General features: G+C 45.7%; 1 protein-coding gene across 4 annotated transcripts in view; it reads left to right on the plus strand.

Moving 5' to 3' along the window:
- Positions 1–9,879, plus strand: part of SH2D7 (SH2 domain containing 7) — a 47,580-nt gene extending 37,701 nt beyond the window's left edge. For all 4 annotated transcript variants that reach the window (XM_065559552.1, XM_065559550.1, XM_065559549.1 and 1 more), the window contains 3 exons: positions 6,482–6,700; positions 7,994–8,977; positions 9,686–9,879. In XM_065559552.1, the coding sequence (XP_065415624.1) occupies positions 6,482–6,700; positions 7,994–8,977; positions 9,686–9,736 (1,254 nt within the window). In that variant the 3' untranslated portion in view covers positions 9,737–9,879. The remainder of the gene's footprint in view (positions 1–6,481; positions 6,701–7,993; positions 8,978–9,685) is intronic.
- The last annotated feature ends 6,639 nt before the right edge of the window (positions 9,880–16,518 follow it).

Below are 16,518 nucleotides of genomic sequence, written 5' to 3' on the forward strand. Positions count from 1 at the left end.
AAGTAATTTAGCACTTCTGCCACTTCAACATCTTCTGTTATTGCTTTCCCCCCCTCACTGAGTAATGGGCCTACGCTATTCTTGGTCTTCCTCTTGCTCCTAATGTATTTGTCGAATGCTTTCTTGTTATCCTTTTGTCTCTAGCTAGTTTAATCTCATTTTGTGCCTTGGCCTTTCTAATTTTCTCCCTACATACTTGTATTATTTGTTTATATTCATCCTTTGCAATTTGACTTAGTTTCCACTTTTTGTAGGACTCTTTTTTGAGTTTCAGATAATTGAAGATCTCCTGGTTAAGACAGGGTAGTCTCCTGCCGTACTTCCTATCTTTCCTTCGCAGTGGAATAGTTTGCTCTTGTGCCCTTAATAATGAAACTGAAAAACTGCCAACTCTCGTGAACTGTTTTTCCCCTTAGACTAGCTTCCCATGGGATCAACTCCCTGAGTTTGCTAAAGTTTGCTTTCTTGAAATCCATTATCTTTATTGTGCTGTTTTCCCTCCTACCATTCCTTATAATCATGAACTCTATCATTTCATGATCACTTTCACCCAAGCTGCCTTCCACTTTCAAATTCTCAACCAGTTCCTCCTTACTTGTCAAAATCAAATCTAGAACAACTTCTCCACTAGTAGCTTTCTCCACCTTCTGAAATAAAAAATTGTCTCCAATACATTCCAAGAACTTGTTGGATAATCTGTGCCCTGCTGTGTTATTTTCCCAACAGATGTCTGGGTAGTTGAAACCCACCATCAACACCAAATCCTGTGCTTTGGATGATTTTGTTAGTTGTTTAAAAAAAAAAAGCCTAATCCACTTCTTCTTCCTCATTAGGTGAGCTGTAGTAGACCCCTACCATGACATCAACCTATTTTTTTACCCCTTTAATCCATACCCAGAGACTTTCAGCAAGTCTGCCTCCTATTTCCATCTCAACCTCACTCCAAGTGTGTACACATTTTTGATATATGAGGCAACACCTCCTCCCTTTTTTCCCTGCCTGTCCTTCCTGAGCAAGCTGTACCCTTCTATACCAATATTCCAGTCATGTACATTGTCTCCCCAAGTCTCTGTGATGCCAGTTATGTCATAGTTGTGTTTATTAACTAGCATTTCTAGTTCTTTCTGCTTATTCCCCATACTTCTCATATTAGTATACAGACATCTAAGATACTGATTTGATTTCCCCCCACCCATGTTCTCTCTTGTTGCCCCCATGTCTTCCCACCTATGTGCAGGAAGCAAAAAATTTGTTCTCAACCCTGGTAAACTGCCTTGGGTATTGATGCCAAATTAGACAAGTAGATAGAACTTAAAATATGTGAAAGAATGCATTGGACACAATATCTGCAAGGTGCAGCTGTTGTATAAGGACGGGGGTGTGGCTGGACAGCTCGGATTAGATGAGGGAGCTACAGGCTTCAGCCAGCACCAGGCTCTGGTTTTTGTTGTGTTAGAATTATGTAACATGAAAATAAAATAAATTAAAATACAAAGAACATGTCATACTACCAGGAGTGGATAGATTTGAGACCCATCAGGAAGAATTTTCACAGTGATTTCACATGCCAGAACTTCACACACCCAGCCAGTAAAAATGAATGGCTTGAAGCCACTAGTAGACCTGAGTTTGCTTAGTGACCAGGCTAAGAGTCAGCTGTGCCCATTATGTATGATTGCAGTGGATGCAGACAGAATGGGTGGTGTCAGGAAAATTGCCTTATTAGGTATTACTGGTGCAGAGGTCCTAGATATTCTTAACAGCTTCCAACTCTGGCCCCTGGACAGTACTGACAGAGTGATTTTGATAGGATTTTAGCAGTATAGTTTGAAGTTTATTGTGTACCTAGAAAGAATGAAATATTTCTCCTCCATATGAGAGTGCACTACAGACCTGAAGCTCTAGGATCAGGCCTGCAATTTTAGCCCCTTAAAAGGTTTAAATTTGAGACAGAGTGGGTGGTAAGTTGCAGCAATGTGAAGGTGCATGAGCTACTCCTGCGGGAATTCTGTGCCAAAAAAAATAAAAATTCTGAACCAAAAATAAAAATTGTGCACACGATATTTTAAAATTCTGCACATTTTATTTGTCAATAAATAAATGTGGCTCCAGCATGGCAGTGGGGAGCACAGGCCAATGGCTGCATTGAGGTGGGAGATCACCCTGAAGCCCCTAGCTCCCCTAGTACAGGGACTCAGCAGTGAGGCTGCACCTGACCCTGACACGGTGCAAGGGCTGGGCCTGCCCCAGAAACACCCTGGGGTCCTGCCCCCTGCGCCAGGCACACCAGGTGTGGGTGGGCAGGCTCATCCCAGCAGGATCCAAGTGTGGAGGGCTTAGTGTGGGGGATCCAGCTGTGGGGAGAGAGGTTTCTGTGTGGGGCAATCTGGGTGCAGACGGCTCAGTGGGAGATCTGGATGCACAGGCGCTTGTTAGGGGGTTCTGAGTGCAGGGGCATTGGGACTCTGGAGGGGATCCAGGTGAAGGTGGTTGGGGCTCAGTGGGGGAGGGGTCTGGGTGTGGGGAGATGGGGCTTTGCAGGGGGGCTGGGTGTGGAAGGGTCAGTGGGGGATCTAGGTGCTGGGGGAGTGGGTCTTGATGGGGTGGGGGTCCAGGTGCAGCTGACTGGGGCTCAGTAGGGTGGGAGTCTGGGTGTGGGAGGCTCATTGGGGAAATTGAAATATGGGGGGGGTAGGGCTTGTCAGGGTGAGGGTTTGATGGGTCTGCTTAATGTGGGAGCCCCAGCTGCTGCAAAGGGGATGCTGCATGCCTGGCTCCCACTCCCCCCCCCCCACAATTCCCCTAACCCCTTTTCTTCCCCATCTCATGCCCTATCCACCTCTTCTCACTCCAGGGGTGCTGGAACAATTTGTATAGTGGGGTGCTGAGAGCCACTGAACCAAAGTGCAAACTTTGTGTATAATGGAAATCACTTCAAGCCAGGGGGTGCAGCAGCACCCCTATTTCCAGCACCTATGCCTCACTCCCACATTCCCCTCTCCCTGCCCTATTCCATCCCCCTTCCTTCTCCACTGCCTCTTCCCCTCACTCCCCCTTCCCTCATTTCCCCCACCCCACCTTACCCAGCCCCACCAGAGGCACTCACTGTTGCACACAGAAAACAGGAAGGTCCCCGCACACTGAAGGGAAGCACGACTGGCACTAGGACCCAGGAGGTGACGTTCAGCTGCAGAGTCAGTGGAGCCCAGACACAGCCTCCTTCAACTGGGCAGCTCTATGCTTATAGAAATGAGTGGGGGCAGTGGCATATAACCCCGTGTGCCCCAAATGCCTCGCCGCTGTTTTGAGGCAATCCCCCTCCCAAAAAACCACCCATGATCGTCCCCCTGTGCAGCTTCCCGCAGAATTCCCCCAGGAGTAAATTTGATCAGAGATTATAAGATAACTTTAGAAAAAGCCATACAGCTCTGCAAAGCAGCAGAACTGGCAAATTTGCAGATGCAGGCAGGTACGATAGGCTCCATCTTGGCCAATGCCAGGGATCTTCAGAGTTGTAAGCATGAGTTTCTACAGCTTGAGCCTAAGGACCAGGCTGTGTACCTGGAGGCTCAGTGGATCAGGCACAGAGAAGAACATGTAACACACTGATCAGTGAGTTGCATGTGTTTTAAGGAAGGGGGAAGAGTCAAGAAACCATATGTGAGGTTATCATGCAGCAGAATACAGGAAACTCTGAGACTTGCATTAGGGCACAAAGATTTTCAGAGTTATGTCTATGAAACACCATTTGTCATAAACTGATCACAAATCCCCATTAACTATCTCAAAGAAGGGTCTGTGGGAAGCCCCACCCAGAATTGAAAGCTTGCTACCGAAGCTTCAAAAATATGACTACACTATTGAATTTATTTAGCAAGTTGTTTAACTGTAGCTGACAGTTTGTTCATCACCTGACATGAGATCCACTGAGATCAGAATCAAGCAAGTAAATCGGACATTGACATCAACATCAGAAAATACTCAGGTGCCGTGTCACACATGGGAAAAGTTACAAGGTGTTACAGCACAGGATGAGACACTACAGTCCATGCTGCATGCTGAACATTCCAGAGGGAAAAAATTGTTCATGGCCAACCACTGTGTATATTGCAGGCATTCTCTCTCAATTCCAGATGGTGTTCTCCTTCTAGGAAAGGGTTTTGTGATTCCATTTGTACTCAAAATAAATGTGAAGGCTCATTCATGAGGGCATATAGAAATGGAAAATGCAAAAGGAGGGCATGAGAAGCAATATATTGGCCAGGAGTAAGCATAGTTGTCACTCACATAGTAAATGCTTGTGTCACGTGTCAAATATACAGATCATCCCTACCTTAAAAAAAAGTATAGGCACATTAGCTGGAGTCTGGGACACTGTAGATATTTTAATCCTAGAGGACAGATAATACTTAACTGGCATTGATGCATATTCAAGCTATGTAGAGATGGCTCAGCTAAAGGAGGCCACATCAGTGTAGATGATCTTAAAGCGTAGAGCTATTTTGTTAGATTTGGGATTTCTAAATAGTGAAAACTAATAGATCTCAGTTTGCCAGCAAAGATTTTAAGGCCTTCACAGAAGATTTGGGATTTCATCATGTAACCTGCAGTGCTACATACCCTCAGCATAATAAACTGGTAGAGTATGGAGTTAATTTTTTTACAAAGTTGTTAAAGACTACACATACAATGGAAGGTTCTCTCATTATTTTGCTAAATTACTTGGCAACACTGTTAAAAAGCGATATGCTACATGCTAAATTACTGCTGGGATGTCAGATCAGGACAAAAACTTCCCCATCTGGGTACAGCTCAAAGAGAAACTCACAAACAAATGTGAGAGTTAATAAAAAGGAAAAACAAAGATTATCACTGTGCCAAAACTGCTGTATACCCAAGGACGTTTAAACCAGGAGAAATTGTTAGAATTTGGACTGATGGCAGCTGAGGAGACAGGGCTGAGGTCAGATACCTGCTTGTCCCAAGATCATACTAGATTAAGTCAGAGGACACTTGCTGAAACAAAAACACAAACACCTGTTGCTGGTTCCAGTGATCCACTGAACAAATGACTTATCTGAGTTTTCACAGACACATTCTTCTGTGTAGTCACCCATCACAATATCTGTGTACTTGTCTAGGGCCATACCCATCTGCACAGAGCCACTGGGCTCACTTACTAATGATGTCGGCTACAACAAGAAGCAGCTACATCTTCAGTATAGTCTGCTGACTGGCCTGATGCAACTCCCATAAAAACACACAGTGGTAGAGTAGTTAAGCCCCACGACTCACTGAACATTGCTGAATCTTTGAGGAATAGTTTGATGGAGAAAGAACAGAAGTTTATTTATTTATTTACTAATAAGGGGAAGGATATATGAAGAAGCTGTTATTGTGTAAGCACATGGGTATGACTAAAGAGTTCCTCTGTATTGGAAAATGGGGCCCATGGCAGCTGAGGCTGCAGGCTTTGGTTGCTGTTGTGTTAGAGTTCTGTAATGTTTCAAGAAAAGAATGTTAAAATATAAGCACTGTTGCTTTAGTGCAGAGAACATCAGTGTCTCAATGATCAGAGGCCCATCAGGAAACGCTCTTTTCACTGTGGATGTTGCTGGTAATTCACTGCTGTCTAAGCCCATAGGTAGTTATCAGACATGGAGAATAGATACACTTTAGTCCCAGTTCTGCTCTCATTTTCACCAGTGTAAATCGTAAATAGCTCCTCTGATGTCAAGGGAGTTGCTAAAGATTTGAACTACTTAAGAGCAGAATTTGGCCTTTTTTGGCTGTAATTTCAGATTACCTGCACATCTTATTTCTACAGCACAAAACAAAAAGAAGAAATATCCCCCAGTGCAAATAGGTGCATCTGAAAGCTAGTCTACACTAGGAGCGCTACATCAGCGCAGCTGAACCAATGCAGCTATGCTGCTGCATCACGTCTGGTGAAGACGCTCTATGCCAATGGGAGACTTCTCTCCCGTCGGCATAACTACTCCACCTCCATGAGAGGTGGTAGCTATGTTGGCAGGACATAGCGCTGTCCACACCAGTGCTTAAGTTGGTGTAACTTATGTTGCACAGAGGGATGGCTTATTCACACCCCTAAGCAACATATGTTGCACCAACATAAGTGGTAGTGTGTACAATTCCTGAGGCTTTGATTCTTGAAGCATCCCACCTCAACTACTGTCAGAAATAGGGTATCAGATTAGATGGACCATGGGTCTGTTCCGGCACAGCAATTTGATGTTCCTAACATTCCTTGTGGAGTATTATATAAAGCTATTTAAGAAGGTATTGCCTTATGCAGAATGAATAATTCAAAGTTGCTAACTGAACTTATTTATATCATTATTAAAAAGTGAAGAGTTCATGCTATTGATCTCTCAGGAAAGGCATGAACATCCCACTTACCACCATAGTAGTTATTCATGACGTGTTTTAGTAACTAACTACTATTTTTTTTCCCCCACAGCCAATTGAGAACAGTTTATATGATGAGATCGCTTTGGATCAGCAAACCTCTTCAAAGCAAAGTAAATCAAACAGTGGAGAAGTCAATCCCTTGCTGATAAGGCAAGCGTCTGGCAGCTCACAAACCACTGTGCTAATGAAGGAAGCCACCTCTCTACCTCCAAAGTCAAAGAAAGAGCACAAGAACTTATCAGGAGAAAGAAAGAACTTTAACTCCCAGGTAGGTTTTATGCAGAATGCAAAAGTAATGTCCCACTGTTGGGGACTTGTTTGAAGCAGAGACAGCAGGTATCTTGAATTAATTAGTGTCGCTAGGGTGACCTGCTGTGCTGCGACCATGTTCCAGGAAGTGCCGTACCAATTTGGTGATGTTTCAGAATCAGAAATACAGATTCAGTAACATTGTAACATCGCCCTTGGAATTATTTTCTGTCAACATAAGAATGGTCATATTGGGTTAGACCAAAGTCCATCTAGCCCAGTATCTTGTCTTCCAATAGTGGCCATTGCCAGTGCTTCAAAGGGAATGAACAGAACAGGTAATCATCAAGTGATCCATCCCCTATCATCCATTCTCAGCTTCTGCCAGAGGTGACTTTACTAGGCAAACAAAATGTGATCATATTTTTGGCCACTAGTGAAGAGTGAAGTTCACCCCATGCAGTGGTCCAGGTGTAAGGCCTGGGTACTCAAAATAGAGCTTTAAGTGGGACTTAAGTTGTACACAGGCCTTGTACTGGCCTTTCGCACGGGGATGAATGTAATCCTATAAACACATATCCCCTGTTTTTCCCAGAAGTGTCATAGGAAAGCAGTGATGCTGAAGGATCTAGCAGTGATTGTGGACAGGTTACATATCAATTTGCAATGTGACTTGGCATCAAAAAAGCAGTGCAATCTTGGGCTGCATAAGCAGAGGCATCAAGTCACAGATCAAGGAGGCGATGGTCTCTTCTCCTGTATGGCTCTGGTGACCCCTTACTTAGAGTAGAACATTTGGTTCTGTGGTTCTCCACAGTGCACTAAGGCCCACGTCTGACCTCCCCATCCACCAAAAAAAAAAAAAAAGGTAGAGAGCTGCTGAACAGCTGCTGCTTTTCAGGGGTGAGGAACTGACTTCTAGAGACAGGCCAAAATTCTTGCTGGTTGAGATTTTCAGAGAAATACTAGAGAGAATGTAACCATACATCCTCCTTGGAAAATTAATGAGCTAAGTCCCCTATGTTGCCTTGAAAATCTCAAATTCTGATTTGGCCTGATTCAATTATTCTGAATCAGGCCAAATTCCCCATTGGCTTCAATAAGAGTTCTGAGGAAGGACTCGGATCTAAGTAAGGATGTAGTAAGTGCTACAGGATTTTTAAAATGCCTAAGGATTCTTTGATTTCTGTGAAGTTGCCTGGGAGTAACCATGGTCTGAATGTATCTCATCACCTTTGTTGATGCCTTGCATTTTATATTAATTACTGACTCCTGAAAATTATGTTCCTCTCTTTCCTTTCCATCATATCAGGATCCAGACATAGCCCCACCACTGCCGGATAGGAGCAGCTTGCTTATGCAGGAGACATTCAAGCAAGATTTAAATGATCAAGGAAACATTGTATATGCAGAGCTGAACAAAAACCATATGAATGGCAGAGGCCTTAGTTTGGAGACCCACTCTGCTACTGACAAAATCATCATTGAGAAATCAGGCTGTTTATCACAAGGTGACACCCAGCAAAAACCAGGAGAACCAGACCAAGCAAACTACTCTCCTAGCAAAAAAATCAGCTCGGTGTATGCTTTGGCTAAGCAAGCCGAACGTTTTTATGACAAAAAAATTGATCTTATAAAACCATCGCCTACAGAAACTGTTTATTCTGAAGTTAAGCTCGAGCAAGGCAAAAGCAATTCCTCACTTCCTTGGGGTCAAAGGGTCCATTCCCTATCCCTTTGTCCATCAACTTCTGCAGACACAAAGAAGTTGACATTAAGTACTCCTGCTACAACACCCCCTAAGTTGTCTCCGAAGTTACCCATTAAAGGTAGGACCTCTGTGGAGTCCCAAGATTCAGAACAGCTATTTGCAACCTATGCAACCTCCCTCCAAAGCAATGAAGAGCTTAGAAAACCAAACAACAAGATCCTTTATGATTCATCGACACATAGCACATATGGGCAGATTGAGAAAGTGAAAGCTTGTAAGCCTTTTGCTTCTGGCTCTGATAATGGAAACAATACTTATGAACAGATTCCTGTCGGACGGCCAATGTCATCTACCCATGATCAAGCTTCTGAGTCTTCTCTAGTACAACCCAATGATACTTATGATGAGGTGTCTTTGAACACAAGATCCTCCAGAACAGAGAACTGTACTGAAAATACATATGAAAAGATCCCTGAAAATTTCCAGAAAGGCTCATCTGCAAAGCAAATTCCTGCTCCTGATAACACGTATGAGCAAATTCCTCTAGACCTTGTGAAGGGAGCAGAAGCAAAACCAAACCAGAAGGTACAGTACAATTAAGAGACTTTAAAAATAAAACCTAAGTACCATTCAGAATAATTCAAAAGGATCAGATCCAGTTTTCCTCAGGCAAATTTCCAAAGTCCTAAACCTCTAGGCACTTAGGACATGATTTGGGTTGTTTAAAGGATTCCATTCAGGACAGAAAGCTCAAAGTTATAAACATCTTTAGCTTGTGATTAGATATCAAAAGAAAAAAAAAGCCAGGCATCAGGATGACCAAAAATGAACATTTCTCGCAATTATAGCTTGTTGTTATAGGCAGTATTCCTATTACAGGCAAGATAAAGGAAAAGAAATCACCATATATCCTGAAAACAGAACTTTTTGGCAGGGAGATGCATTAGGCTGTAGAATATTCTCTCAAGAGAGGTGGTGGACCCTTGGTTTGGACATACAAAACTACAGTGGCCAATGCATTAACTAACTACTGTATAAAACAGTCAGGACTGGATGGACCAGATGGGCCCAATAGAACTTTTTAATCTCTAACATGAGACTATGGTTAAATACATAAAAGTACATTTAGAAGTTTAACATCTGGAGGTGGTTTGTTCCAGTCACTGAATCTGTGTATTTGCTAGTTTTCAAGTATTAATGAATACAGAATATTCAACTGTGCTGTCAGAGACTTGGGAACTATTTCTTTCCATCTATCTAAAATACATACTTTCTCCTTTTTTTTATTGGCAGATGGACAAGCGAAGAAGATTTTTTTTTGCTGACAAGAAGAATAAATCATGAAGGAGAGTTTTAAATTTGTTCCATTTAGCCTAGACTAAAGATCATAGAAAAACATGCAGAGACAAATTTGTTCCTTGTGTAATTTCCCCAACGCCTGTGGGTTTAGCCAGGGACATCTTTAGCCTGTACTGTTTATGAAAGCAAAAATAGAGATGAAATGCTGGAAAATGAATAATATCTACTGTTTGTCAGATAGTTACAAAGCCCCCGGTTCATAGAAATCTGCCCAACTTCAATTTTCTTTTCACTTGAGCTATGTGAATTTAGGACCAAATTCAGGCACTGACCTAGAGTCAGGGGTGAAAGTAACTTAAAGGACTTACCAGTACTCCAGAGTCCTGAGCAGGGGGTGGGGCCTCAACCGGAAGGGGCATGGCCTCAACCGGAAGAGGCGGGGCTTTTAGAGCCCCGGGCCCTTTCAATCGAGATTAAAAGGGCCCTGGGTTCCGGCTGTGGTAGTGGCGGCTGGGAGCCCTGGGCCCTTTAAATCACCGCCTGAGTCCCGCTGCCGGAGCCAGCGGAGATTTAAAGGGCCCGGGGCGGTAGTAGCAGCCGGAGCTCCGGGCCCTTTAAATTGCCACCAGAGCCCACCTGCCGCTATCCCAGGGCTCCAGCAGCGGGGCTCAGGCGGCAATTTAAAGGGCCCGTGGCTCCAGTCGCCACTACCGCCCCGCGGCCTTTAAATTGCTGCTGGAACCCTGCTGCCAGAGCCCTGGGGTAGTGGTGGCGGGGCTCCTGCGGTGATTTAAAGGACCAGGGGCTCCCAGCCGTCGCTACTGCAGCAGAGCCCCTTTAAATCGCTGCCGGAGCCCTAGGGGTCCCGGCCACCTCCGCTACCTGGGGCTCCAGCAGCAGGGCTCTGGCAGCAATTTAAAGGGCCTGGGGCTTCAGCCGCAGCTGGGAGCCCCAGGCCCTTTAAATTGCCGCCTGGAAAAGCCGGTCTGGTACGGAATACTGGCTCTTGCCAGTATGCCGTACCGGGGCGTACCGGCTTACTTTCACCTCTGCCTAGCGTCCTAAGCCCAGGAGCATGAAGCACATGGTGGAAGTTGGCCACCCCATGCCAATTCTCCCCCAAGCCTGCAGAGAAGCAATCCTTCAATCACAGACAGTTTTAAATTGGAATAGGGGAGAGAGAGAGAGAGAGATTGTGTGGATTAGCTGAAAGTGTGCATCATCTTGCCTTGTGTGTCCCTGGTTGGGTAGAGCAACAGGGACAGCACTGTTTTTATATCGGTTTCTAAGGAACCAATTTAGAGCTATTCAGCTAGGAAACAATCCTGGACCTGCAGTGCAACAACAACAACTTTATTGAACATACAAATTTATGAACAATATCGCAGACCTTGTTGTAATAAGAACTACTGGCATATATGAACATATGTTCCCCATCTGTCTGTAGAAACTTGTGACTCTTATTCTTAGCCTATAAGCTCTTTGGAAGCAAGGACTGTCAGTGCTTTTGTTCTTTGTACAGTGCTTAAAACAATGAAGTTCTGGTCTATGACTGGGGCTCCACAATTCACATCACACATACCCACCTTTTTATTAGGGTGGTCAAGAGATTAAAAAACCACTACTTCAACTTCTGCCATCCATTTCCCTTGGCCACTTCCCCGTAGCCCTAGCACCTTCTCTGCCCTGTCCCCTCTGCCCTGCAGCTCTCTTTATATATGGGCCTGCTCTGCCCTGATGGGCTGCTCATTGCAGCCCCTCTCTGATTGGCTGTCTGCTGCGCAACCTCCCCAGGCCTGCTTTTAACCCTTTCTCCACCAGTGTGGGGCAGACGCCCCATCACAGTAATGAAAAATAAATTATCCTGCTATTTGTAGCTTATTTGGAAATCTGCCCTCTTTCCTGCATGTATCTTTTCAATCAGAGCTATAAAGATTGCATCTCGCAAAGATACAAACATTCATATCCTGTATGTAATTTGTTCAGAGCCATTAAAATTAATTTTGTTCACTGCCTGTGGTTCATTTCACACAATAATGGTGATATTGCATGTTCTGTGGAACAGCTTCAGAAACAGATCACTATACAGTGTGTGATGGGGACGGGGCAGGAGAGTTAGGCTAGGTCTACACTACCCGCCTGAATCGGCGGGTAGAAATCGACCTCTCGGGGATCGATTTATCGCGTCCCATCGGGACGCGACAATCGCTCCCCGAATCGACGCTCTTACTCCACCAGCGGAGGTGGGAGTAAGCGCCGTCGACAGGAAGCCGCAGAGGTCGATTTTGCCGCCGTCCTCACAGCGGGGTAAGTCGGCTGCGATACGTCGAATTCAGCTACGCTATTCACGTAGCTGAATTTGCGTATCTTAAATCGACTCCCCCCTGTAGTGTAGATGTAGCCTTAGTCACAAAGCTGCCTGCCTCCTTCTAAGAAGTCTTCTTTATAGCCGTATCCCTGTACCTAGCTCAGGTCCATTGCTAGTGCACTGTCAGTGTGTCTGTGTTTCAGCAATGGAGCCGTTCCGCCCATATGCCCATCTTCAAATCAAGGAGAAATGCCCTAAGTGTGATACAGCAAACTGCAGTCTCTTTTGGTAAAACCTAAGGGGCCTATTCTGGATCCTAATTGCACCAGCACAAAATCCAGAACAACTCCATTCAGAACAGTGGAGTTAGACTAGTGTAAAACTGGTGTGAGAGAAGAATCAGTGGGCTTGATCCTGCATTCCTTACTCATGGCAGTGATCCTGTTGAAACTGAGTTTACTGCTGATGTAAGGGTTGTGAGGTCAGGCCAATAGACATAAACTGAGTTACTCTCAATTTACTGCAGAGCAGGCATTAGCACAAGCCAACAGGGTGATCCACAGTTTCTAGCTAGATCCCACTCTTGTTGGAAGGCATCTTACAGTTAGACCGAATAGTGCTGCCATTAGAAAGGGCTGTTTGTAGGTATTCATCAGCTCACCACGCAGCCGGGATTTACAGATGCATCACACTCAAATGTGGATCCGTGTTATTTGGGGAATATTCTGAGTCCCTGCCTTATAACCTGGTGTGCAGTGTGCGGCTGGTGCTTACCAATATGCTACACAGCCATTATGTTAGTTAATCTTCGCATTGGCATGTGTGCCTGGGGTTGTTTAAGGATTACTTAGCAGTTGTGTAACGTTAACCCTCACATTTTTCTGTTCCCACAGCCCCCACCTCTCTATTTTACACTAAGGCAGTGGTTTTCAAATGTTGGAGGCTGCGTACCCCTTTCCAAATAATGTAGTCTATCACGTACACCCCAGAGGCGACACAGGAGGGCACAGAGGGGCACGTACCCTCCAGGTTTCTGCCTTCTATTTAGCAACAGCTTCAAGATGTTTTCAAACTGTGGGGCACACCCTCCCATGGGGGGTGCAGAGGAACATCTGGGGGGGCAGGAGTAGCGACACCAGGTGGCTTGGGCCAGCCCTGCCCTATGGGGCTCAGGGAGGGAGTGTCCATGCCACCTCCATCCCCTGACTCACCTCAGCAGGCCACCCAGCCTGTCTGGGTTGCAGGGGGCATAACCAAAAATTTTAATTCAAAGGGGAGGCTCAGCTTGAGCTGAGTGTTGCAATATGGGTTTCTCATCTCCAGCCAAGAATTGGGGACATGAAATCTAAATGTGCATGCACACAACACCCCTCACATTGGCCACATTAAACATAAGATCCAGAGCAACATGGTTTTATCTTGAATATTCTTTACTCTAGTAGGTCTTGTACTTGCAGTTTTAGTGGTTCAGTAGCTCAAAGTTAGAGCTCCAACAGCATATTGTGTGACGTTCTACATTTCAACTGACCTCGTTTGCTGCACCCACAAGACCTGCTAGTGCATCTGTTGGCCGCAAAAGTGAATTTTTGCAATTGAGGAGGCCTATTGAGACTTTGATCCCATAAGTGTAACAGGTGGTTTCAGATTCACAATACATGTAAAAAAGAATTGCCAAGGGGCATTTTCATCACCTGGCCAATTCTGCAAACAGCTTCACTGTATTTCTAAAGACGTTGGTCCAAATTCTAGTCCTTTGGAAGTTAATCAGAGTTTTGACACTGACTTCAGGTGTAACCCGTGTGTGTGTGTGTGTGTGTGTGTGTGTTACAGTTCCTCCTCGGTACTGATGTGCAGGGGATCGTAGTCGTTACAGTCCCCAGGCATAGCAGCTTGGTGCAACCTATTTAGTTCAAGCTGTAGCAGCATGTGCATTTAGCTCTGTAGGTCCCTGGTTCAGCCTAGGGTGACCAGATAGCAAGTGTGAAAAATTGGGACGGGGGTGGGAGTAATAGGTGCCTATATAAGAAAAAGCTCCAAATATCAGGATTTTCCCTATAAAATCAGGACGTCTGGTCACCCTAGTTCAGCCCCTGGTGTGTCAGGCAAGATGGCAGCTGTGACACAAGTGGGGGTCCATCCTGTATTCAAACCACTGTGGACCTCAGATACTTGGAGAAGTTTCTTTGAGCAGAGAAAGTATGTCATGTAACCAGTGGTGAGCAGGAGCCGGTTAGCAAGAACCGGTTGTTAAATTTAGAAGCCAGTGTAGAGCCGGCTGTAAAGGAGCAAAGTCTGGTCTGCGGACCATATCCAGCCCGCGGGAGCGTCCGGCCCGCCTGAGCTCCCAGCTGGGGAGGCTCCCCTGGTCGCTCCCCCACTTCCCCCCCCCCCCGTAGAGCCCCAGTGCGCCGCGCCGCTGGCGCCAGCACTCTGGGCAGCTCAGCAGCTCCTGCTGCTTTGAGCAGCATGGTAAGGGGGCCGGGGGTGGGAGGAGGGGTTGGATAAGGGGCAGGGAACGGTTGGAGGGGGCAGTCGAGGATGGGGAACGGGGGGGGGGTTGGGTAGGCATGGGAGTTCCAGGGGTCTGTTGGGGTAGTGGTGGTGGATGGGGTTGGGGCAGTCAGGGGACAGGGCGAGTTGGGTAGGGGTTGGGGTCCTGGGGGGCAGTTAAGGTGGGGGGGGTCTTGGAAGGGGGTGGTCAGGGGACAAGGAGCTGATGGGTTGCGGGTTCTGAGGGGGGCAGTCGGAGGCAGGAAGTGGATCGGGGTTGGATGGGTGCAGGTGGAGACAGGCACATGGGCTTGTACTCACCGTGCGGTTCCCTACCAGGTCTTCGGTGGTGGGGCGGGGGGGGGGGGGGGGCTATGTGTCTTCACTCGCTCTGGGTGAAGGATCTACTGCCAAAAACCCGGAGCGCGTGAAGGCCCCCCCACCGCTGAAGTACCGCCCCGAGGACCCGGTATTAGGATTTTGGGAGCTCATCACTGCATGTAACCCACTGGTAAGTGTGTCTTTCAGGTCCCCTCTGTGCCAATCTGCAGAGGAGAAGAGTTATTACAGACCCCAGCTAATGAGCCTTGGCTCCTGAGCTCAAGTTACAGCAGCTTATGCTTTTAGCTCTGGAAGTCCCCAGTTCAAGCTCCAGTGTATTGGGCGAGATGGTAGCCATCACACAGGCTCAGGCTCATTATCCTTTCCTGGATCTTGCTGCCTATATGTACAATGTTTTAAATCATCCCAAGAGTCCTATGTAGCCCAGAATGGAAACTATCGGGGACTAATGGGAATGTATTGACACAGCCCCTTCTGTTCCTGAGAACGCAGACAGCTGCTGGAGACGACCCACAGCAACGATCACAGGGAACTGCAGAAGATAAATAATAATCTTAGAAGCATCCTCCAGATATTATTAATCCTGGTGTGAGTGACTGATCAGCAAAGAGGAGCCAGCCTTGCTCATGCTCCTCAGCCTCCAGACTAGTCAGGAAGGGAGTCAAGCCTGAGCAGAGAGATCTGGCCTATAGTGTGTCAGAGATGAGGCAATTTGTTTCTTCTGAGGATGTATTTATGGAGAACCCAGCCAATCTGATTCCTCCCCACAGGGAGATCAGATATAGGCTGTCTACATGCAAGGTCTTTTGTGCACAAGTGGAATATGAAACAATTGTACCACGTCCTATGCAGTTCCATGTGTTACTCTAATACAAGTATGAATGGAAACTACCACAGCATGGGGAAGATTAATTGGGAAACTGGAGTGAAAGTCACCCAGTCTGGAGGGCAACATTTTTTCCCCTATTGAAGCTTAGGTAATTTATTGTTTATCTGTTCAGATGTCCTTAAAGAACATAACACTCCTTCTAAATTATTGTGAAAGCCATTTTAAGTTAGTGGGTAAACATGTTCAGATAAAACAATTAAACTTGGGCCAAATGCCCAGGCTGGATTCTCCCTTCAATTACACTGGTCTTACACCTATAACACTGCTGCCTTCAGTGGAGTTATTCATGATTTACATCAGTGGGATTGAGGGAAGAATCAGGCTTTCCCATCTACTGTATCCAACCCCCTTAAACTGAGGGAGATTCTAAATCCAAATTTTGCCTGTGCAACCTAGCTGTATGGTGGGCTAAGCCAAAACCCATGATCTGAACACCCCCAAAACTTTGTGAGATTCAAAATCCAAATCTAAGCTTTGTACCTTGGGCTTGTCTGTCATAACAACCCATCAGAATCTTTGCCCAAAACTAAAAGCAAAAGTTTGCATCTCTCTGAACTTCTTCATTTCAGCAGGGACTGGAGGGAAAAATATCGTGAAAAGATACATCAATTCTCATCCAAATCTAGAAGCACTGGAAATCTTGCAATAAAGCCTGTTCTTGTATAATTTCTGGCCAGTCTGATTTATTGACCACATTTGTTCAAAGAAATATCAGAGCCAAACTCCCATACCTTCCTTGATGTTTTCAAGCTTGCCTACAGCTATTATTTATATTTTTTAAAGATATATTTCACAATC

Source organism: Chrysemys picta, chromosome 10 (assembly GCF_011386835.1).
Source record: "Chrysemys picta bellii isolate R12L10 chromosome 10, ASM1138683v2, whole genome shotgun sequence".
In the NCBI taxonomy this organism is placed as follows: domain Eukaryota; kingdom Metazoa; phylum Chordata; order Testudines; family Emydidae; genus Chrysemys; species Chrysemys picta.